At 36.2% G+C, this 20,838-nt stretch overlaps 1 protein-coding gene across 1 annotated transcript in view; it reads left to right on the forward strand.

Moving 5' to 3' along the window:
- NUP210L (nucleoporin 210 like) overlaps window positions 1–20,838 on the forward strand; it is a 90,775-nt gene that overhangs the window by 21,300 nt on the left and 48,637 nt on the right. The window contains exons 8-12 of the mRNA XM_054562867.1: window positions 1,342–1,410; window positions 2,138–2,244; window positions 2,987–3,127; window positions 18,243–18,380; window positions 19,386–19,541. Of these exons, the coding sequence (XP_054418842.1) occupies window positions 1,342–1,410; window positions 2,138–2,244; window positions 2,987–3,127; window positions 18,243–18,380; window positions 19,386–19,541 (611 nt within the window). The remainder of the gene's footprint in view (window positions 1–1,341; window positions 1,411–2,137; window positions 2,245–2,986; window positions 3,128–18,242; window positions 18,381–19,385; window positions 19,542–20,838) is intronic.

The raw sequence follows: 20,838 nt of genomic DNA on the forward strand, positions 1-20,838 counted from the left end.
TCGAAGTTTGAACAAGACATGAGAACTTTAAGGTAAGGGAAACGTGAACATGTTTATAAGTTAAACAGGGAGAGAGACAGCAGAGGTATGGAAGAAAAGAGGAAGGTTTCTGAAGGGTAAGAGAATAAAATTCAGAGAAGGTGGATTAGATGGAAGGAAGTTGTTTTATCTTGATAATATAGAAAAGAATTGGCTTAGAGACCTATTAAGACCCGTTTCCTCATTCTGTAAAATGAAAAGACTGTTGTATTTCTGGATTTCTTCTATTCTTATATTTTATGAATATTATATTAGAGTATCTAATCAGAATCAAACCTAGATTGGTACAGAATTACTTATACAGTCTTTAAAAGACTTGCTTTAATAAATAGATAAAACATATCAATTGTATGTATATTTGCAGGTCATCTGCAGAGATGAGGCAGCTTTAAAAGTCTGATCCTTCAAGTAGATTAAATATTATTTTATTTCTGTTATCACTGTAGGTAATATAGTGCTAAATTGTAGCTAGTGCATGACTGAATTAATACAACTTATAAATTAGCGTACTTTGAGTAAATGAGAGTTTTCTGTTCATTCATCTCAGGCATATATTTTTCAGAGCAGAAATAATTTCTTCTTAGCTCTTTTTTTTTTTTTGAGAAGATCTCATTTATTTAAAATTTTTTTAAAATATTATATTGTTTATGCTATTACAGCTGTCTTCTTAGCTTTTGCATGCAGTATTTTTTGAGAGGGAAGAATGTTCCTAATTAGATCTGAATATGGATAGCAGAATAAATTTGTATTTCTTCTAGAATTTAACTGAAGGGAATAACGGGTAGTATGATGTATAAGTGACCTAGTAGTAACTTTTGTACGAAAGAGAAAACATTTTGGTGTTAAAGATTTGCTGCAGACAACAGAAAATCAAATAGTGATTTTAAAAACAGTCTGCAGAGCACAAGGCTAGATGGCAAGTCATGCCTCACCTTATTCCTCCATCTCCACTGTTCATTCCTTCAGCCAGAGCCATGCCACTTTGTCCTGCTTTCCATAATGGGCTCCTGTGTAAGAATTTATTTGGAAAAAGGGTTCTGCAGTTAAATGAATACTAAAAGCACAGAGAATGACCTTTTTTCTCTCATTCCATCTTCCTCAAATTTGAAATTCAAGAATACCTGATTCCTGTGATTACTAAATCCCTCAGATTTTTCTCAGAATGTACACATTTAAGTTTTTGCTTTTCAAAGACTAGTAAAAGATAGAATTTTGTTTGTGGATTTATTTTTTTTTCCTTTGGTTTCTCATTTTCTTTTCACCCAACTCTGGTTCATATGATTTCCTTAAGCAAAAATTAAGATGTCCATATGCAATTTGTGTCTGGACTTCCAAATTGCACCATATATGTTGTAGAGCCTGGATTTTTAGGTATTTTTAGATAATAATTTTTCTGAAAGCTGAATAGCTAAAATGAGTGCATTAAAAACTACAATGTTTCTTTAACCTTCATTTTGAGACCTAATTAGCTTCAACTTCGACTTTACTTTGACATGTTTTCACACATTGTTCTGGTTATATGCTGTCTTCAAGAGTGAAGCATCTTGAAACAGATTGTGGAAAAATATAAAGATCCATGTAATACAATGTTGGGTTAAGAAAGGAGACTTTATACAAGAAAAAAAGAATCTGAATATCTTTAGACCATTTGAAACAATGCATCTGACTAAAAATAGCTAAAATCTTTTTTAAAAAATTCTATTTATTTTTAGAGAGAGAGGGGAAGGGAGGCAGGAAGAGGGAAAGAAACATCAATGTGTGGTTGCCTCTCGTGTGCCCCCAAATGGAGACCAGGCCCGCAACCCAGGCATGTGCCCTGACTGGAAATTAAAGCAGCGACCCTTTGGTTCACAGGCTGGTGCTCAATCCATTTAGCCACACCAGCCAGGGCAAATAGCTAAAATCTTGCCTGACACATTATGCATGAACACAATTGTGGTTTGTTGTTATGTACACATATAACAGAGTATTTCTTTATACCTGAGCTCAGTTAAGCCAGGATCTTGGAACCCCAAATTATCATACAATTTGATAGAATGATGTACAGGGTCTACTTGGGAAACTCCCCTAATAATTTTGTTTCTTGATCTGTGTATAGGTTTCACAGTCCAACCTGGAGACCGATGGAGTCTAGAGGTGGGACAGGTGTATGTCATTACAGTAGAAGTGTTTGATAAAAGCAGCACAAAGGTCTATATTTCAGATGTGAGTCCTTCTGTGTTTTTTTCCTAGGCCCTCGTATGGATAAGTCTTTGAGTGAGCCTTTGTGTGTGTGTGTGTGTGTGTGTGTGTGTGTGTGCGCGTGCGCACGTGCACATACATGTGCATGGCTAGGAAGCCATTTTTTTCTTTTCCTCCCAGATTTTACCTTTGGAAGTGCAAGTTACTACATTATTATTGCTATTATTATTATTATTACTATATTAAATAGTTCTGTCCTTGAGGAATATTAGCCAGAAGTGAAAAATAGGATTGGTCAGAACTATAGAAAAGAACTGAAGAGAGCACCAGTGATAACACTTTGGAGGGGCTCCTCATTCTACAGCTGCGCTTCAGAGATGGTCACTACAGTTTTGTAGTGATAAGAATAGTAGTGTGAACATCAGATGTGAAGTGTTCTACTCACTCCAGCATCCTTTTTTTTTTCTCTTTCCTGAGAACTATGAGATTATGGAATGGCACAGACCTTATTAAAATTTACCTAAGCTTTGACTCTTTCTATTTCTGATTACTTGCCATTAACAGGTCATTCAAAAACTAGTACCACTTTAAAATTACATCTTTCCAATTTAGAATTTTCATGAGAGAAAGATTTTTGTTTTTATTTATTTTTTTATCCCCAGAATGCATAGCCACACTTTTTTTTTTCTTTAATGCTTTGGGATTAAGATGGCTTTAGGGGAAAAACATTTCTTCAGGTTTGTGTTGCTGTTGGGCTGATTTTCAGAATATCAGGATTATGTGCCAGTTCCTAAGGGAGTTCTTTGAAGAGCAGCTAACCACTGTGAATGGATCTTACCATATAGTGAAAGCCCTGAGAGACGGTGTCGTGGTGATAAATGCATCCCTGACTTCCATCGTTTACCAGGTAGGAGCTAAACAGTCTTTAAATTCTGAGAACACTGATGAGGCTTTCTGATTCTTCTCTCCCTGGCCCCCCTCCTCTTTTTCCTCCTCCTCCTTCTTCTTTTTCTTCTTTTCTATAAAAAACTAGCGTGGACGAGGCTTTCTGATTCTTGATTTGCAAGCAGATATATGGCGTATCCCACCTTTATCTTTCACAGAAATAAAAAACTGATAAACACTACACTCAGTAGTTTATACCTCTATAAGTTTTCTGTTATAATCTTTGTGATTGTACATATCTGCAATTATGGTCACTGTGTATTTATAATTATTATAAAGGAGGTTCCTTTAAATAATTATTTCATGTGCACAGGTGTCATCAAGTCCACACAGAGTACTATCGATTCTAAAAAGCCAGAGGACTAATCTGCCAATTTAATTAACCATGCTTCCCACATTGAACCTTTCCTTTATTTCCGTTTTTTTGCTATTGTAAATGGTAGAGCAGTATTTTTGTATAATTTTTTCCTTTTGGTTAATTTTCATATGGTATATATAATACCAGAAATGAAATTGCTGGGTAAAGAGATATGGAATGAATCCATTTTAATGCCTCTAAAATGTCCAAGTATCTGATTTTTAAAAGCCTGTCAAATTTGTTTCCTTCTTTCAAACCTACTTATTTTCCAGTCATCCTTTCACCCAGTTGTTTAAGACAAAATCCTTAGAGTCACCTGTGACTCTGCCTTCTTCCTCACCTTCTACATTCAGTACATAATTGAATGCCATGTCTTCTAAATGTCTCTCAAGCACATTTCTTAATTTTTCCCACTGCGGACTTTCACCTAGTCTTTTACCTAGTCTTTCACAGTAGCTTCTTAACTGGTATTTCTATGTCCAATCTTGCCCCTTGCTAGAATGATACTCCCAAAATTAAAAAAAAATGTCATTATGTATTTACTGTTTCAATTCCTTTGGTGGTTTCCCATTGATTTTAGGTAAATTTTAAACTTCTTAATATGGTTTTATAGAACTCTATGACAGAGGTCACAGGCTGGTGATCTGCAGACTATCTTGGTTTGCAGTCTCGTTTTGTTTTGTTTTTTGGCATGTGAGCTTCTTTTTAATTGGGAAATTTCAAATAAAACCCAAAATTTTTGATTCTCTAGATTATATGAAAATCTGACAGTGATGATCTGGAATAGATAGTGGCCATACCATTTAGACTACACTTTTCAGGCTTCCATGCTTCCTGCCAGTCCCTGTTATTTTATATTTGGCTTAATAAACCTGTTTATGTTATCTACTTGGTACCTATAGTCACATTTGAGTTTGTGACTCTACCTAAATGATTGGCTCCTGACAACTTCTGCAGCTTCAGGTCTTGTCACTTCCCTCTCTTATGTTTCAGCCATACTGAACTTTCAGTTTCTAGAAGTGTCTTGTTCCTTTTTACCTCTAAGTTTATTTTTGTTTTTATAAACAAATATAGTTCCTTTTGTCCACAACACTTTCTCCCTATTTATTGTACAAGTCCAGCTTAAACATCAGTTCCTTGGGCATGTTTTTCCCTTTAATATGTTTTCAGAGCTCCCTGAACTTCCGAGATCACAATAGTCATCATACTTTATTGTTTTTATTTGCTTATTTCAAAAGATTATAAACTTTGAGGGCCATGATTATGCCCAGTGTGCTCACAACTGTTGCCCTTGCATCCAACAAGTGATTGATGACATACAGTTTTTACAAATAAGTATTTGTTAAATGAATGAATGGTGTTTGGTTTAGTTATAGTCAGGTATGGATCTACATTCATTATTAAAATATCTCCGTTTTTTTCCAACAGTATTGCAATGATTTCTTAAATCCATTGTTGTGGTATTTCTGGTAGTTTGATCCCATTCTGGAATCACTCTTCAGTCCCACAGATCTTGCTTTAAAAAAAAAAAGATTTTACTTACTTACTTTTAGAGAGAGGAGAAGGGAGAAAGAAAGAGAGGAAGAGAAACATCAATGTGAGAGAGAAACATTGATTGGTTACCTTTCTCACAGGACCCATTTAGGGGCTGAACACGCAACTCAGGCATGTCCCCTGATCAGGAATTGAACCAGCAACCTTTCACTTTGCAGGATGATAACCAACCAATGAGCCACAACAGTCAGAGTCTACAGAGCTTGCTTTTTAACAAGTGTAATGTTTTTAAACCTGAGCTAACCCTTACTCCTTTAAAAATGGTTTTCTATTTTTGATAACTTTGCCTTAGCCCTACTGTTTATCAAGTTCAAATCTGGTCTGGAAATTTTATTTATTTATTTATTTATTTATTTAAAAATTTTTATTTATTTTTTAAGAGAGCAGGGAAGGGAGGGAGAAATGGAGAGAAATATCGATGTGTAAGAGAAACATTGATCAATCGGTCGCCTCCCACACACCCCTAACTGGGGCCTTGGCCCACAACCCCGGCATGTGCCCTGACCAGAACTGAACCAGAGATCTTTCAGTTCTCAGGCGAGTGCTCAACTCACTGAGCCACACCTGCCAGGGCTGGTCTGGAGATTTTAGCTGATGTATACCATAGTCTTAATTCAGTGAGATTAGAAGCAAGTCTTGAGTTTTCCTAGTTTCATTGGTATCTAGTAAAGAAAGTTAGATAATAATTCACCTTTTTCTGTATTGAGAATAATATGTGGATTATTATATGATCTGAAATTTGGAAGAAGTCTTTATTGAATGTATTGGAGCATACAGCCTTTTTGGAGGAAGAGTTGTCATTAATAACTTTTTAAAAATTTATTTTGAATTTATTATAGATTTGCAGGAAGATGAATGAATTGTACATAGAACAAATAAGATGTATAAGTGGCCAATAAACACATAGATATTCAACATGATCAGGAAAATTCAGATTAAAACCACAAGACATCACTTCACACCCACTGGCTTAAAAAAAAAAAAAGAAAGAGACAGCCTTAGCCGGGTGGCTATGTGGGTTGGAGTGTCATCCCATGCACCAAAAGGTTGTGGGTTCAATTCCCAATCAGAGCACATGCTTAGATTGTGGATTCATTTCCTGGTTAGGGCACATGCGGGAGGCAGCCAATTGATGTTTCTCTCTCACATCGATGTCTCTCTCTCTCTCTCTCTCAAATCAATAAACATATCCTTGGGTGAGGATAAAAAAAGGACAATGACAAGTGTTGGAGAGCATTTAAAGAAACTGTAACCTTCGTACACTGTCAACGAGAATATAAAATGGTACAGCTACTTTGGAAAACAAGTGTCAGTTCATCGGAAAACCAAACCTTGAGTTATTGTATCACCCAGCAATTTCACTCTTGTGTGTATATGCAAGCGACATGAAAGCACATGTTGACCCAAAGCCTTGTGCATGAACGTTCATAGTAGCATTATTTATAATAGAAAATGGCAATGTTCATCAACTGGCCAACAGATACAACAGAATATTTGGCAATAAAAAAAAATGAAGTGCTGATAAATGCTACAATGTGGATAATTCTTGAAAACATTAGGTTAAGTTAAAAAAGCTAGACACAAAGCACAAAGGCCATATGTTTTATGATTCCATTTATGTGAAATACCAAGAATAGGCAAATCTGTAGAGACAGGAAGTAGTTAGTTGTCACCTAGAGGTGGGGGAGGGGATGGGGACCCTGGAGAGTAACAACTAATTTTGAGTAACCCACAAAAGCCTGGGGTTTACTTTTGCTTAATGGAAGTATTCTAAAATTGATTATGGTGATGGATGTAAAACTGTGAATATACTAAAAGTCATTAAATTGTATACTTTAAGTGGATGAATTGTATAGTATGTGAATTATATGTCAAAAATTTTTTTTAAATAAGTATATATTAAGCCCATAGACTCCCTTGAATGCTTTATCAATTTCTCCTAATACTGGCATCTTACATAACTGTCAGAATTTCATAAAATTAACATTTGTACAACAATACTATTAATTAAACTTCAGACCTTAGTCAGTTTTTTAAAAAGATTTTCTTCATTTATTTATAGATAGAGGAGAAAAGAGAGAGAAAGAGGAGATAAACATTGATGTGAAAGAAACTTTGATCAGTTGCCTCTTGTATGTCACCCCAACTGGAGACTGAACTCGCAATCCAGGCATGTGCCCTGACAGGCAGTTGAACTGGTGACCTTTTGCTTTGTGGGATGATGCCCAACAAACTGAGCCACACCAGTCAGGGCCAGACCTTAGTCAATTTTTTCATATACTCCAATGAGTGTGTGTGTATAGTAGGTCTATGCAATTTCAGCCCACTGATAGGTTCATGTAAGGGCCACCATCATCATGATATAAAACTGTTCCATCACCACAGAAGAAATCCCTTATACTCGTTTTTTAATAGTAGCACCCACTCCTCCTGTCCCTTTCCTATCCTCTGACATTTGATCTCCATCTCTAAAGTTTTATCAACTTGAGGATGTTATGTAATCCATTAATATCTTTCAAGATTGGTTTTTTTCAATTAAGCAGCATGCCCTTAAAATCTATCCAAATTGTTGCATGTATCAATATTTTATTTTTAGAAATTGCTGAGTAGTATTCCATTGTATAGATATACTAGAGTTTGTTTAACTAGTTACCTGCTGGAGGACATTTAGGTTGTTTCTAATGTTTGGCTATTACAAATAAAGCTGTTCTAAACATCCTTGTATGGATTTTGGTATGAACATAAGTTTGTATTTCTCTGGGATAAAATGCCCAAGAGTGTGATTCATAGGTCATATAGTACTACATGTTTAATTTTATAAGCAGTTGCCCACAGCTAACATCATACTCAGCAGGGAAAAACTAAAAGTGTTTCCCTTAAGATGAGGTATAAGATAGGGATGTTCATTTTCACCACTCTTATTCAATATAGTACTGGAATTCCTAGCCATGGCAATCAGACAAGGACAAGAAATAAAAGGCATCCAAATTGGAAAGGAAGAAGTAAAACTGTCATTATTTGCAGATGACATGGTACTGTATATAGAGAACCCTAAAGATTCCACTAAAAAACTACTAAAAATGATAGACATAATTCAGCAAAGTAGCAGGATATGAAATAAACATTCAGAAGTTGTTTGCATCTTCATATACCAATAATGAACTGTCAGAAAGGGAAACAAAAAAAAAATCCCATTTACAATTGTCTCAAAAAATACCTAGGAATAAATTTAACCAAGGAGGTAAAAGATCTATACTTGGAAAATTCTAGGACACTAAAGAAAAAAATTGAAGAAGATACAAATAAGTGGAAGCATATACTGTGTTCATGGATAAGAAGAATTAACATCATTAAAATGTCAGTGCTACCCAAAGCAATGTATAGATTCAACAAAATTCCTATCAAGGTACCAATGGTGTATTTCAAAGAACTAGAACCAATACTTCTAAAATTTATATGGAACCACAAAAGTCCTGGAATAGCAACAGCAATATTGAGAAAGAAGAACAAAGTTGGAGAAATCATGCTATCTGATATCAAACTATACTACAAGGCCATAGTAATCAAAACAGCAAGGTACTGTCATAAAAAGACATATAGACCAATGGAAAAGAATAGAGATACCAGAAATAAACCCACATTTTTATGGTCAATTAATATTTGACAAAGGAGGTAAGAACATACAATGGGGTAATGACAATCTTTTCAATAAATGGTGTTGGGAAAATTGGACAGATCCATGCAAAAAAATGAAACTAGACCATCTTCTCACACCATACACAAAAATAAAGTCAAAAATGGATAAAGACTTAAATGTAAGACTCAAAACCATAAAACTCCTAGAAGAAAACATAGGCAGTAAAATCTCAGATATTTCTCGTAGCAATATTTTTTCTGTTCTATCCTGTTGGGCAAGGGAAACAAAAGAAAAAAAAAAACAAATGGGACTATATCAAATGAAAAAGTTTTTTTCATAGCAAAAGAAACCATCAAAAAAATGAAAAAGGAACATGTATAAAGGACCCATGGACAACGACAATGAGGGAGAGAATTGAATGTGGGAGGTGAAGGGTGGGTAGGGGTGAGAGGTGAGTAATGGAAAAAATGGGAACAACTGTAATTGAACAACAATGAAAAAGTTTTTAAGAAAAAAATGAAAAGACAATCTACTGAATTGGAGATATTTGCCAATGGAAATCCAATAAGGGGTTCATATCCATAATTTATAAAGAACTCATTCAGCTCAACACCCAAAAAACAAACAATCCAATTGAAAAATGGGCAAAGGACCTGAAGAGATACTTTTCCCAAGAGGACATACAGATGGCCAATAGACATATGAAAAGAGGTTCAATATCACTTATAATCAGAGAAATGCAAATTAAAACCACAGTGAGATACTATAGTGAGAAATTCACACCTGTCAGTATAACTATCATCAATAAATCAACAAGCAGCAAGTATTGGCACGGATGTAAAGAAACGGGGACCCTTGTGCACTCTTCTTGGGAATGCAGGTTGGTGCTACCATCATGGAAAACAGTATGGAGGTTCCTCAAAAATTTAAAAATGGAACTGCTGTATGACCCAGTGATTCCACTGCTAGGTATATATCTGAAGAAACCCAAAACACTAATTTGAAATAATTTATGCACCCCTATGTTCATTGCAGCATTATTTATGGTACCCAAGATATGAAAGCAACCCAAGACTCCATAAATAGACAGTGGATAAAAAAAGCTGTGGTACACACACTTATACATATATTCAATGGAATATTACTCAGCCATAAAAAAGAATGAAACTTTGCCATTTCCAACACTATGGATGGACCTAGAAAGTATTATGCTAAGTGAAATAAGACAGTCAGAGAAAGACAAATATAATATGATATCACATATATGTGGAAACTAAAGAATGAAATAAACTAGCACGCCAGATGGAAACTCACAGATACAGAGAACAGACTGATGGTTGCCAGAGGGGAGAAGGGTTGAGAGACTGGGTGAAAAAGGTGAAAGGATTAAGTACAAATTGGTAGTTACAAAATAGTCACAGGAATATAGAGTACAGCATAGGGAATATAGTCATTAATATTCTAATAGCCCTGGCTGGTGTGGCTCAGTGGATTGAGTGTCAGCCTGTGAACCAAAAGGTCACTGGTTCAATTCCCAGTCAGGGTATGGTACCTGGGTTGTGGGCCAGGTCCCCAGATGGGGGAATGCAAGAGACAACCAACTGCTGTTTCTCTCCCACATCAATGTTTCTCGCCCTCTCTTTCTCCCTCCCTTCCCCTCTCTCTGAAAATAAATATAATCTTTAAAATAAATTTTAAAAAAAATTGTAATAACTATATATGGTGCCAGGTGGGTACTAGAAATATGTAAACTATACTTTGTGAAGTATAGAGTGGCTTTGACCTGGGAGGGCCCAGAAAAAGAATAATGGCCTCTGCCAGCACCTCTGCCCAGGATAAAGTTCCCCTCCCTCTCTCTCCCTGATGACAGATAACTCAGTTCCTCCCCACATGTCTCTGGTGGGCCCCTAGCTGTCACCCCAGCTCTGGAGCTCAGAATGAATGAGCATTAGTAAGTCTGTGTGTGGGTCTTTTAAGAGGGATATATGAATCTCTGGACACCTCCCTCTCACTCAGTCACAAACCTTGCTGGTTTTTACAGCCAGAAGTTATGGGGACTTCTCTTCTGGGCACTGGAACCCTAGGCTGGGAGGCCTGGTGTGGGGCTTGGATCCTTTGCTCTTCAGGGAGGACCTCCACAGCCCAGATCTCCCTCCTGACTTTTATCTGCCACATGTTGATGTGGGACCAGCCCATTCTACATTTTCACTTCACCTACCAGACTTGATGTGGCTTGTTTATATACTTAGTTGTAAGACTTTTGTTCAGCTAGATTTCAGGAGGTTGTGAAAGAAAGTTGTTTTGCAGCTTAGTTGTAACTCTGACTTGTTTGTGGGAGGATTTAAGTACTGTGTTTACCTACTGTGCCATCTTGACTGGAACCTTTTCAAATTTTTTTTTCAGCAGTACCCTATAGTTTTCATTGTACAGGTCTTGAACATATTGTTGTTAAATTTGTCCCTATTTTGTGTTTTAAGCTATTATAAATGTGTTTTTAATTTCTACTTTTGATTGTCTTTTGCTAGCATATAGACTTATAATTGATTTTTTGGATATCACCTTGAATCTTGAAGCCTTGCTAGATTTACTTATTAGTTCTAATAATTTCTTTGTACATTCCTTAGGATTTCCTAAATGTACAGTTATATGTTATAAATGAATAAAGATAGTTTACTTCTTTTATTCCAATCAGTATGCCTTTAGTTCTTTTTCTTGCTTCATTTTACTGGCCTGTACCTTTACTACAATACTGAATAAAAGTGGTAATAATGGACATATTTGTCTTATTCCTGATCTTAAGGGAAAATAATTCATAATTGAGTATGATGTTAGCTCTAGAGTTTGTGCAGATAATCATCCTTTGGTTGAAGAATTTCTTTTCTGTCCATAGTTTCTTGAGAATTTATATCATGAATTGATGACAAATTTTGTCAGTGCTATTCTACTTCCATTTAAATGACCAATATGGATTTTATTTTTCAGTCTGTAAATATGGTGAAGTACATTGCTTGATTTTTAAAATGTTTTTTGTAGAAATATCTGTTTATTCATATAAACTCTCCTATAGCTTCTCATCACACTTAGACTATGACTCAAAGCCCTTATTTGGGCTGAGAGTAGTCTCAATATATTTACTTATTTGCTTGATGTAATCAATTTCCTGACCAAGCCAGTCAATTACATATTATGTTTCTGTCTAATATGTTGTGCTATAAATTAATAAATATGTGTGTGTTTTGGGACTTTGTTATTATCATAGCTTTTATCAAACACTCTCAAGTAAACTTTTAGTGGTTACACGTTGTCTTTATTATTAGGAGAGTGATCCAATGGTTTTGTGTATTCTTTATATTTTTTAAACATAAGTTCCTTATGATTCTAACAACCTAAAAATACCTAATAACCTAAAAAAAAAAGTTTTATTCACGTTAGTGCAGTCAAACACATCAGTGGACACATACATGCATGTATATCTACACACACCTAAGTAGAAGAAATCTTGGGCTAACTTTGTTTTTATAAAAGTATGATTCTAATATATAAGCAAATGACATTTCTCTATCCTTACTCAATGATACATTATTTAGAGATATGCCATATATTTTTAAAGAAAGCTTTATCAGATAACATATGTAAGAGGAATATATGGCATTACTGTGTAGCTCACATTCATAGGAACAATAATCATCACTCATTTTAATTTCTAATATTAAACTAGCCTTATAGTCTTGGGATTAACTTCACTTGATCATGACTCCTTATCTTCTTACACATTGCTGGATTTAATATGCTGAAGACTTTTACATATGTGTCCTTTAGGGCCTGTGGATTTTTCCCCTTTTGTTTCTTTTCTGTAATATCTTTATCAGGTTTTGCTATTAAGATAATATGGGCTTTGTCTTGCTCAGGCAGACCACTCCCCTGAGCAGTAACAGAGTCAGAGGACACAATACCCCTGCCCTCAGGAGGGGCTCTGCCCGGCCCAGTGGTGCTAAAGCCTGACTGCTGAGTAGAGAGTGACAGCCACAGATAGTAGATCCCTGGCTAAAGAGGGTGCAGAGCAGTCTAGAGACACCTGAGGAGAGACTGAAGAGGGAGACTTTGGGGAGAGAATGGAGAGAGTAGCTGGTGGGTTCCCAGTGCTGACTCTCCCCCATGCAGCAGCGGCCATCTGGCTGAGGCAGACTACTCCCCTGAGTGACAGCAGTGTGAGAAGACCCAATATCCCTCCCCCAGGAGGGACTCTGCCCAGCCCTGTGGTGTGTCTAAGCTGGCCTGCTGAGTGCAGAGTGACTAGATTAACAGCCAAAGAAGACAGCCACAGAGTAGATTCCTGAAAGTCTTGAACAGACTTCCTAAGGTCAGACAGGGACAACATCTGACATCATTAGAGGCAGATCCAGAAAGAAAAGAAGAAGAAGAAGCAGTCTCCTACCATAGAAGTTCACACCACAAAGTCAGGAAATCAAGAGAGATCAATTTAAGAAGTAGAAGCAAAAGAGAAGAGTCTCACAAATAATGGGAAGACAAAGAAACACCTCTCAGTTGAAGGGAAAGGAGGAATCCCCAGAAAGAGAACTGAATGACATAGAGGCAAGTAAACTATCAGATATTGAGTTCCAAACAACGATTCTAAGGAAACTCAATGAGCTCAGTGAGCTCAGAGAGAATTACAAAAAACTACAGGGAAACTACAAGGAACTTACTACAAACTACATCAGCATGAACAAAGACATAGAAACCATCAATAAGAGACAAGAGGAAATTAAGAATACAATTCTGAATTGAAGAACACAGTAGAAGGAATCAAACGCAGGCTACATGAAGCAGAGGAGTGAATCAGTGAGCTAGAGGATAAGGTAGAAAAAAGCCCCCAGAAAGAGCAAGAAAATGAAAAAAGACTCCAAAAGAATGAAGAAGCATTGAGGGAAATGCAGGAAAACCTGAAATGTAATAATGTCCGTATAATAGGGATGCCAGAAAGAGAAGAGGAGCAAGGGATACAGGACCTGTTTGACAAAATAATGATGGAGAACTTCCCTGATTGGAGGAGAGAAAAAGTCACGCAGGTCCAGGAAGCACAGAGGGTCCCATTCAAGAGGAACCCAATGAGGCCCACTCCAAGACACATCATCATTAAAATGGCAAATATCAAAGACAAACAGAGAATCCTAAATGCAGCAAGGCAGAAACAGGTAGTAACATATAAGGGAGCCTGGATACGGCTAGCAGCTGACTTCTCAACAGAAGCACTACAAGCCAGAAGGGAGTGACAAGAAATATTCCAAGTCATGAAAAGCAAAGGCCTGCAACCAAGACTGCTCTACCCAGCAAGGCTCTCAATTAAAAGGAAGGTAAAATAGGAGGTTTCCCTGACTAACGGAGACTGAAAGAATACACTTCCACCAAACCAACACTGCAAGATACACTAAAGGGACTGCTTTAAGGTGAGGAAAAAGAGTATGAATACCCACTTCCTTTCAGTCTCCAATACTTGATATTACCAAAATTTTTAATACTGACTAATCTGATTGTGACAATGGTGTGTTATTTTAATTGTTCCTTTGCTATTTGTTGAAACTAAACCTGTTTTTGTATATTTCTTTCATATTTCTATTATTTTTAAAAAGCTTTAAATGACTTTTTGGTATTCTTTATCGATTTTTTGATTAAAGGTTTATAGAATTTTTTCCCTAAAAAAATTTTTTAAAAACCCCTATCAACCCTTTTTTAGATGTGTTGCAAATACTTTCCCACTCTATTACTTGTCCTTTAACTTTTTTTATATGTATATTACTCTACAGTCTTAAATGCTTAATATAGTCATATTGTCAACATTTTACTTTATAGCTTCTGGGTTTGAATATGTTCCTTTCAGGTAAGAAAAATGTTAGTTTGTATTTTCTCCTAAAACTCCTTAGATTCTACATAATGATTTTTAACGAACCTCAATATTTCTTGTATCATGTGTGAAATAGGGGTCTATATATTTTTTAAAGTAATAGTGGTCCATGCACCTTATTTGTTGAATAAGGCTTATTTTCCACATTGATTTGAAATATCAACTTAATCATATATTACATTGTTAGACATATACATTTGTTTCTAGAATGCTCATTATATTTCATTGATCTACTTGATTATTCCTGTGTTGGTGTCATGTTGTTTTAATTGCTGAGGCCTTATAATGGTTTAAATTTTTAAATATTTTACAATAGATCTTGACATTTAAAAATAAATAAATAAATAAAATCAATCTGCATTTAAAAGAAAAAGAAAAAAGGAACTCCTCCCTTTTGTGACATCATGGATGGAACTGGAGAACATTATGCTAAGTGAAATAAGCCAGTCACTGAAAGACAAATGCCATATGGTCTCACTTATAAGTGGAATCTATTCAACAAAATAAATTAATGAACAAAATAAACCACAGGCAAGGAAACATGGAGCAGACTGAAAGTGACCAGAGGGGATGGGGAAGTAGGACAATGGTGGAAAGAAGTAGAAGGGACTAAACAAAGAACATGTATGAATGACCCATGGGCGTGGACAACAGAGCTGGAATTGACTGTGGGAGAGGGAGGCAGGGTAGGATGGATAGAGGAGGACAAAGGGGGAAAAACTGAGACAACTGTAATAGAATAAACATGATTTTTTAAAAAAGAATGCATATTTAGAAACTTTAATAAAGGACTTCTAAATAACTCACACATTAAGATGGAAATCATATTGGAGTACCATTGAAAGTACCACATATTGCCCTGACTGCTGTGGCTCAGCGGGTTGGGTGTCATCCCGCAACCTGAAAGATTGCAGGTTTGATTCCTGGTCAGGGCACATGCCTGGGTTGTGGGCCAGGTCCCCTGGTGGGGGGATGAGAGGCAATGTGTCAATGTTTCTCTCTCTTTCTCTCTCTAAAAATAAATAAATAAAATCTTTAAAAAAGAAAAACAACAACCAATGTACCACATATAAAAACTTATGGAAAGTGATAGTTACAAATCAGTGGTATCTAAATAAATGTATTAAGAACAATCAATCATCTAGACTTGGGATGTCTGGTTCTTGTTTTCTTTTTTAACCTGTATACTTTTTCATAACTCTGAGAGTGCTCTCTTAATTATCTTCCATAGTAAGCATTTGGTTTTCTACAGGGTTGAGTCTGTTCTTTACTGTTGATTCTGTTTCTTACTATTTTTATTGCATTTTAAAACTCTCATATATTTTGCTCTGGCTGGGTGGCTCAGTTGGTTGGAGCATCTGCCTATACACCAAAGGTGGTGGGTTTAATTTCCTGCCAGGGTACATGCCTAAGTTACAGGTTCCATCCCTGGTTGGGGTGCATACAGGAGGCAACTGACCAAATGTTTCTCTCCTTTCTTCTCTCTCTAAAATCAATAAATATATTAAAAAACAAAAAGTAAAACTTCCATGGCATTTTAAAATTTTATTACTTTTTTTGTCTAGCTCACTTTAAATTTCATTCTGCACTCAGCTATGTTCCTCTTTATTCCAGTTTGTTGTCATAGCTCTGCTTTTATCCTTATTTCATGTCCTTATTTTCCAATGTACCAAAGCAGACATTGTTTAAAATTTATGTTCCCTGCAGTAAAAACTTTTCAAGAGCATTTCATCCTCTGCCTTTTTAAGTACTATATTCTCTTTTTTTCTATATTTTATAAAATATCTTCCCAGGACCAACCCGTTTTGTACTATTGCCTTCTCCTTGAGTGGTAAGAGTTCTATCCAGGCCTAGCATATGTTTCCTATTCCAAATAGATTTCTTCTTGTTTCTCTCAGTGATCACTTAAATACTACCAGAATGGTTCTCTCTCTTTCATCTTAAGACAACACAAATTTATTATCTTACAGCTTTGAAAGTCAAAAATCCAAAATCAGCCTCAGTTAGCTAAAATAGAATAATGTTCTTTGAAACCGAAAGACAGGTATTATCAGTTTATGACCTAGTTACCTTACAAGAGTGTAGAGAAAATCAGAGCCAGTATTGCACATGAGAGACTGTTGATAAATATTTCAGGGCTTCTTTAAAAAATAGATAGACAGATGATAGATAGGTAGATAGATACAGCATTTTTGCCTTCAAAGAGAAAATACCAACATAGTTGAGTTGAGGACTCCATTTTACCTATATAGATTCCCCTACTTCCCAAACCCTGCTCTTGTTTTTAAGCATGAGGGGAATGTCTTACCCCAGCATCTTTAAATGTTATTTTTTTTCTTATGAATAGCTTGTAATATCCTTTTGCCTTTATGGTTTATATACTTAACTGATGGATGTCCAAGAGTCTTCCTTTCTGAAACTATTATTTCCTTCCCTGAGGTGGGACCGTGGGTTCTGATCCCAGAGAGCCCATCCTGGAGTTATCACAAATAGGGGCAAACAAAGTGAGTCATCCCAGAAATCTTCTCTCTGTTTGCCAGGAGAGGGGTACAGAGCTCTTCCCTCTAATGGAGAAGGCTGCCTGAGCCCCTTTTTCCAAAGGCTTTTATTGAAAAAGTTATCAATGGGGCTAGGCAATATGAATGTACAGGTGATCTCATTATATCATTATGTTAATGTTCACAGAGAGTAGATGATATTGAGGAGAACAAATGGCAGGAACACACCAATTTACATGGGTCCAAGCCAGGATGAGTAAACATGAGGGTGTAAACACAAGGGCGCCAAAGGATATAGGGTCAAGGTTCTATGAATAATGTAAATTTCCTTCCCAGCATGAGCTGGTTATCATAGGTTTTGAGGGAAAAACAAAGCATGCATTAAAGAATTTACTTCTAGGCCTAATTTCCCCTGGGAACCGCCAGATCCAATTTAGAGCTGTCTCCAGTATTGTTTCAAGCCTGAGCCAGGCAAGGGGAAGGGCAAAGCAACCAAGAAATAAGGAAATTTCTTTCAGATAGAATGAGGACCCTGGCCATATTAAAGCCGAGCCAAGGGGTGCGGGTCTTTTTCCCTTTTCCGTGTCCCCCAAGTTTTTCCCTGATGCCCACACACTGTGCCTGTCTTAGGTTGCCCCTTCCATTGAGGGGTCTTACCTGTCATTGACTAACCAGCCATCTTCAGGACCAAGCAGGGTGATGTGAGGGAGACAGGGGTTGCACCCCTGCCAGGGGGACAGGTTTTGTCTCCTCAGTGGCCTGTCTTCCCAGGGCCTCCTTGATTATTTCCAGCCTTGGGGCCCTCTTGCCTGTCGGATGGGCTAAGTTCCTGAAACCAGTCGGGGTACTTCCCAACACTTCCTTTGGGTGATAAAACTCTTTTATTTCAGAAAATTTTAACTAATTTCCTTGGTTATGATACTTATTTTGGATCTCGGAAAATTCCTTTCATTATTAATGAACCATAGTAGATGTGCTTCTTTAACGAATAGGAACATTTCTTTTATAGATAGAAGCTGGTAGAGTAATTAATTAGCACACCATTTTGCTGATGCTTTGACTATGAATGTATCATAAGAACAGTTCTCATAAAATCTATTTTGCTCCCTTTTTTTCCTGGTCTGCTAGAACAAAGATATTCAGCCTATAAAATTTCCAATTGTACATCAGCAGGAAGTGAAGATATATTTTCCTATCAAACTTACACCCAGCTTTCTGGCATTTCCTCATCATCCTATGGGAATATTATATCGTTATAAAGTACAGGTATGTTATCTTATGAGAATTCACAAAGAGATAAGTTAGTTTCTCTGATAGCTTAATTTAGTGATTTTTGGCTAATTTTAAATTTTATTTCCCCCTAGTCCTAATATTGGGTTGGCTAAAAAGTCCATTTAAATTTTTGAGTAAAAGAAACATTTTTCATTTTCACCAATAACTTTATTGATTTGGATATTTTGAGTATGTTGGCTATCTCCCATATGGTGTAATGTTGATTGTTCTCAATTAATGTCTCAATTTGAACACTCTCACCTTCAACTGGTCTACCTGACCATGGAGCATCGTCTAGTGAGAAATCTCCAGCATGGAACTTCACAAAACACCTTTGACACATTCAATCAGGCATAGCACCTTCTCCATACACTGCACAAATCTTTTTTTGCATTTCAACTATGTTTTTACTTTTCTTGAAATAATAAAGCATAACACGCTGAAAATGTTTATTTTCTTCCATCTTCAGTATTAAAATGGCTACATGAAAATTCACCAATTTTTGTTTTTTTTAATGCACACTAATATGACAGCTGTCACAATACAATTTAACAAAATAGTTTCCAATGCAGTTAAAGACAACTAAGCATTACTAGAACCGTTGTACAGAAAACAAACAAACAAACAAACCTTTTGACCAACCCAATAGTGAGACTCAGCTTTTGGTGACAACAAAATCATGCCCTTGAGTTCTGTCATCTTAACAGGACTCGGTATACTTTCTGTCTTCCATTTACCCTTTCCTTGTGAGTTTTATAAAGTTTTGTCAAGCTTCTCTGTACCCTTTTTTTTTTGACGTTTTGTGACACTGCCATTACATAACCCCTTTTAGCATTTTTCTTCCTCTTTTTTCCTATAACAGCACAGTTTCATGTGTCCAGAAATAATTAATTATATATTTTTAGTATTTCTTAAACTTTATTTTACTAGATTTTACATCTGCACTTAAATTACATTTTTCTCTTATACTAATTCAATGTAAGTTGTGTGTTTTCACAGGTAGAGGGTGGCAGTGGCAATTTTACGTGGACCTCTTCTAATGAGACAGTGGCCATGGTAACCACAAAAGGAGTGGTGACTGCAGGTCAGGTCAGGGGAAACAGTACTGTTTTGGCCCGAGATGTACAAAATCTCTTTCGATATGGAGAAATTAAGGTAAACAACTCTACGAAGAACCTTCTTATTACCCCTGAGACACTGCTCATTTTTTTCTTTTTCATTATTTTTTTTTTACTTTTTCTGCTGTCTAAATTTAAGTACAGTAACATATTTAAATTTATTTATAATCCATATTGTCTATTTAAAAAGTGATGATCAAATTCAGTCTGGAAGTACATATTCCTTAAGTATTCTTGACCCAGTTTGAATCTTGCTTCACTTAATAGCCAGTTATTTAATGTCTATGTTTGTTTTCTCTTCCCTAAAATGAGGATAATGACAGTATCACATCAAAGGATTATTGTAAGAATTAAATGAGATGAGCCCTGGCTGATGTGGCTCAGTGGATTGAGTGCTGGCCTGCAAACCAAAGGGTCATGGATTCAATTCCCAGTCAGGGCACATGCCTGGGTTGCTGACCAGGTCTCTGGTTAAGAGCATGTGAGAGGCAACCACACATACATGTTTCTCTTCCTCTCTTTCTCCCTCCCTTCCCCTCTCTCTAAAAGTAAATAAATAAAATATTTTTTAAAAGAATTAAATGAGATGATGTTTACCCCAATGCTTGAGATATGTTTAAAACTTAATTAATGTTATCTATTTTTATTGTTGTATTATGTTATTATCATATATATGACTTTTATAGTACTGTATTTTGCCATGTATAATGCACACTCTTTTGTCCAGATTTTTAACAGAAAATTAAGGGTGCATAATATGCATGGGTATAATGATTGCATACCATGAGTATAATAATCCCATGTATAATGTGCCCAAAAACGTGGGTGTGCATTATACACAGCAAGATACGGTGACTTCATCTCTAGTTTCTTTTGTTTTTTCCACTTTTTTTTAATCCTCACCTGAGAACATGCTTAGAGGGGAAGGAAGGGAGAGAGAGGGGGAGAGAAACATCAGTTGGTTGCCTCTTGTACACATCCCATCCGGGGAACCGAACCTGTGACCCTGACTGGGAATCAAACCTGCAACCTTTTGGTTTATGGGGTGATGCTGCAACCAAATGAGCCGCACTGGCCAGGGCTCTAGTTTCATATTTTTGTTTGTCAGCCTTGTTTCTAAAAGATTGAAAAGTCTTATTTACTAAATTATATATAACCATTTTTCTGGTTTTTCTCCCACTTTTAATATATGTTAGTGGATGTTGTTGTTCCTTGCAGGATATAGAATTTTGTTTTCATTCAAATATTTATTGAGCACCCTTGGGCACTAACACCATGCTATGTATCATAAGACCTTCAAAAAGCACATATGCCTACTTTAAAGAATCTTAAGT

Source organism: Pteronotus mesoamericanus, unplaced genomic scaffold (assembly GCF_021234165.1).
Source record: "Pteronotus mesoamericanus isolate MK-2021 breed Mesoamerican mustached bat unplaced genomic scaffold, CSHL_Meso_final scaffold_705, whole genome shotgun sequence".
NCBI classification, from domain to species: Eukaryota; Metazoa; Chordata; class Mammalia; order Chiroptera; family Mormoopidae; genus Pteronotus; species Pteronotus mesoamericanus.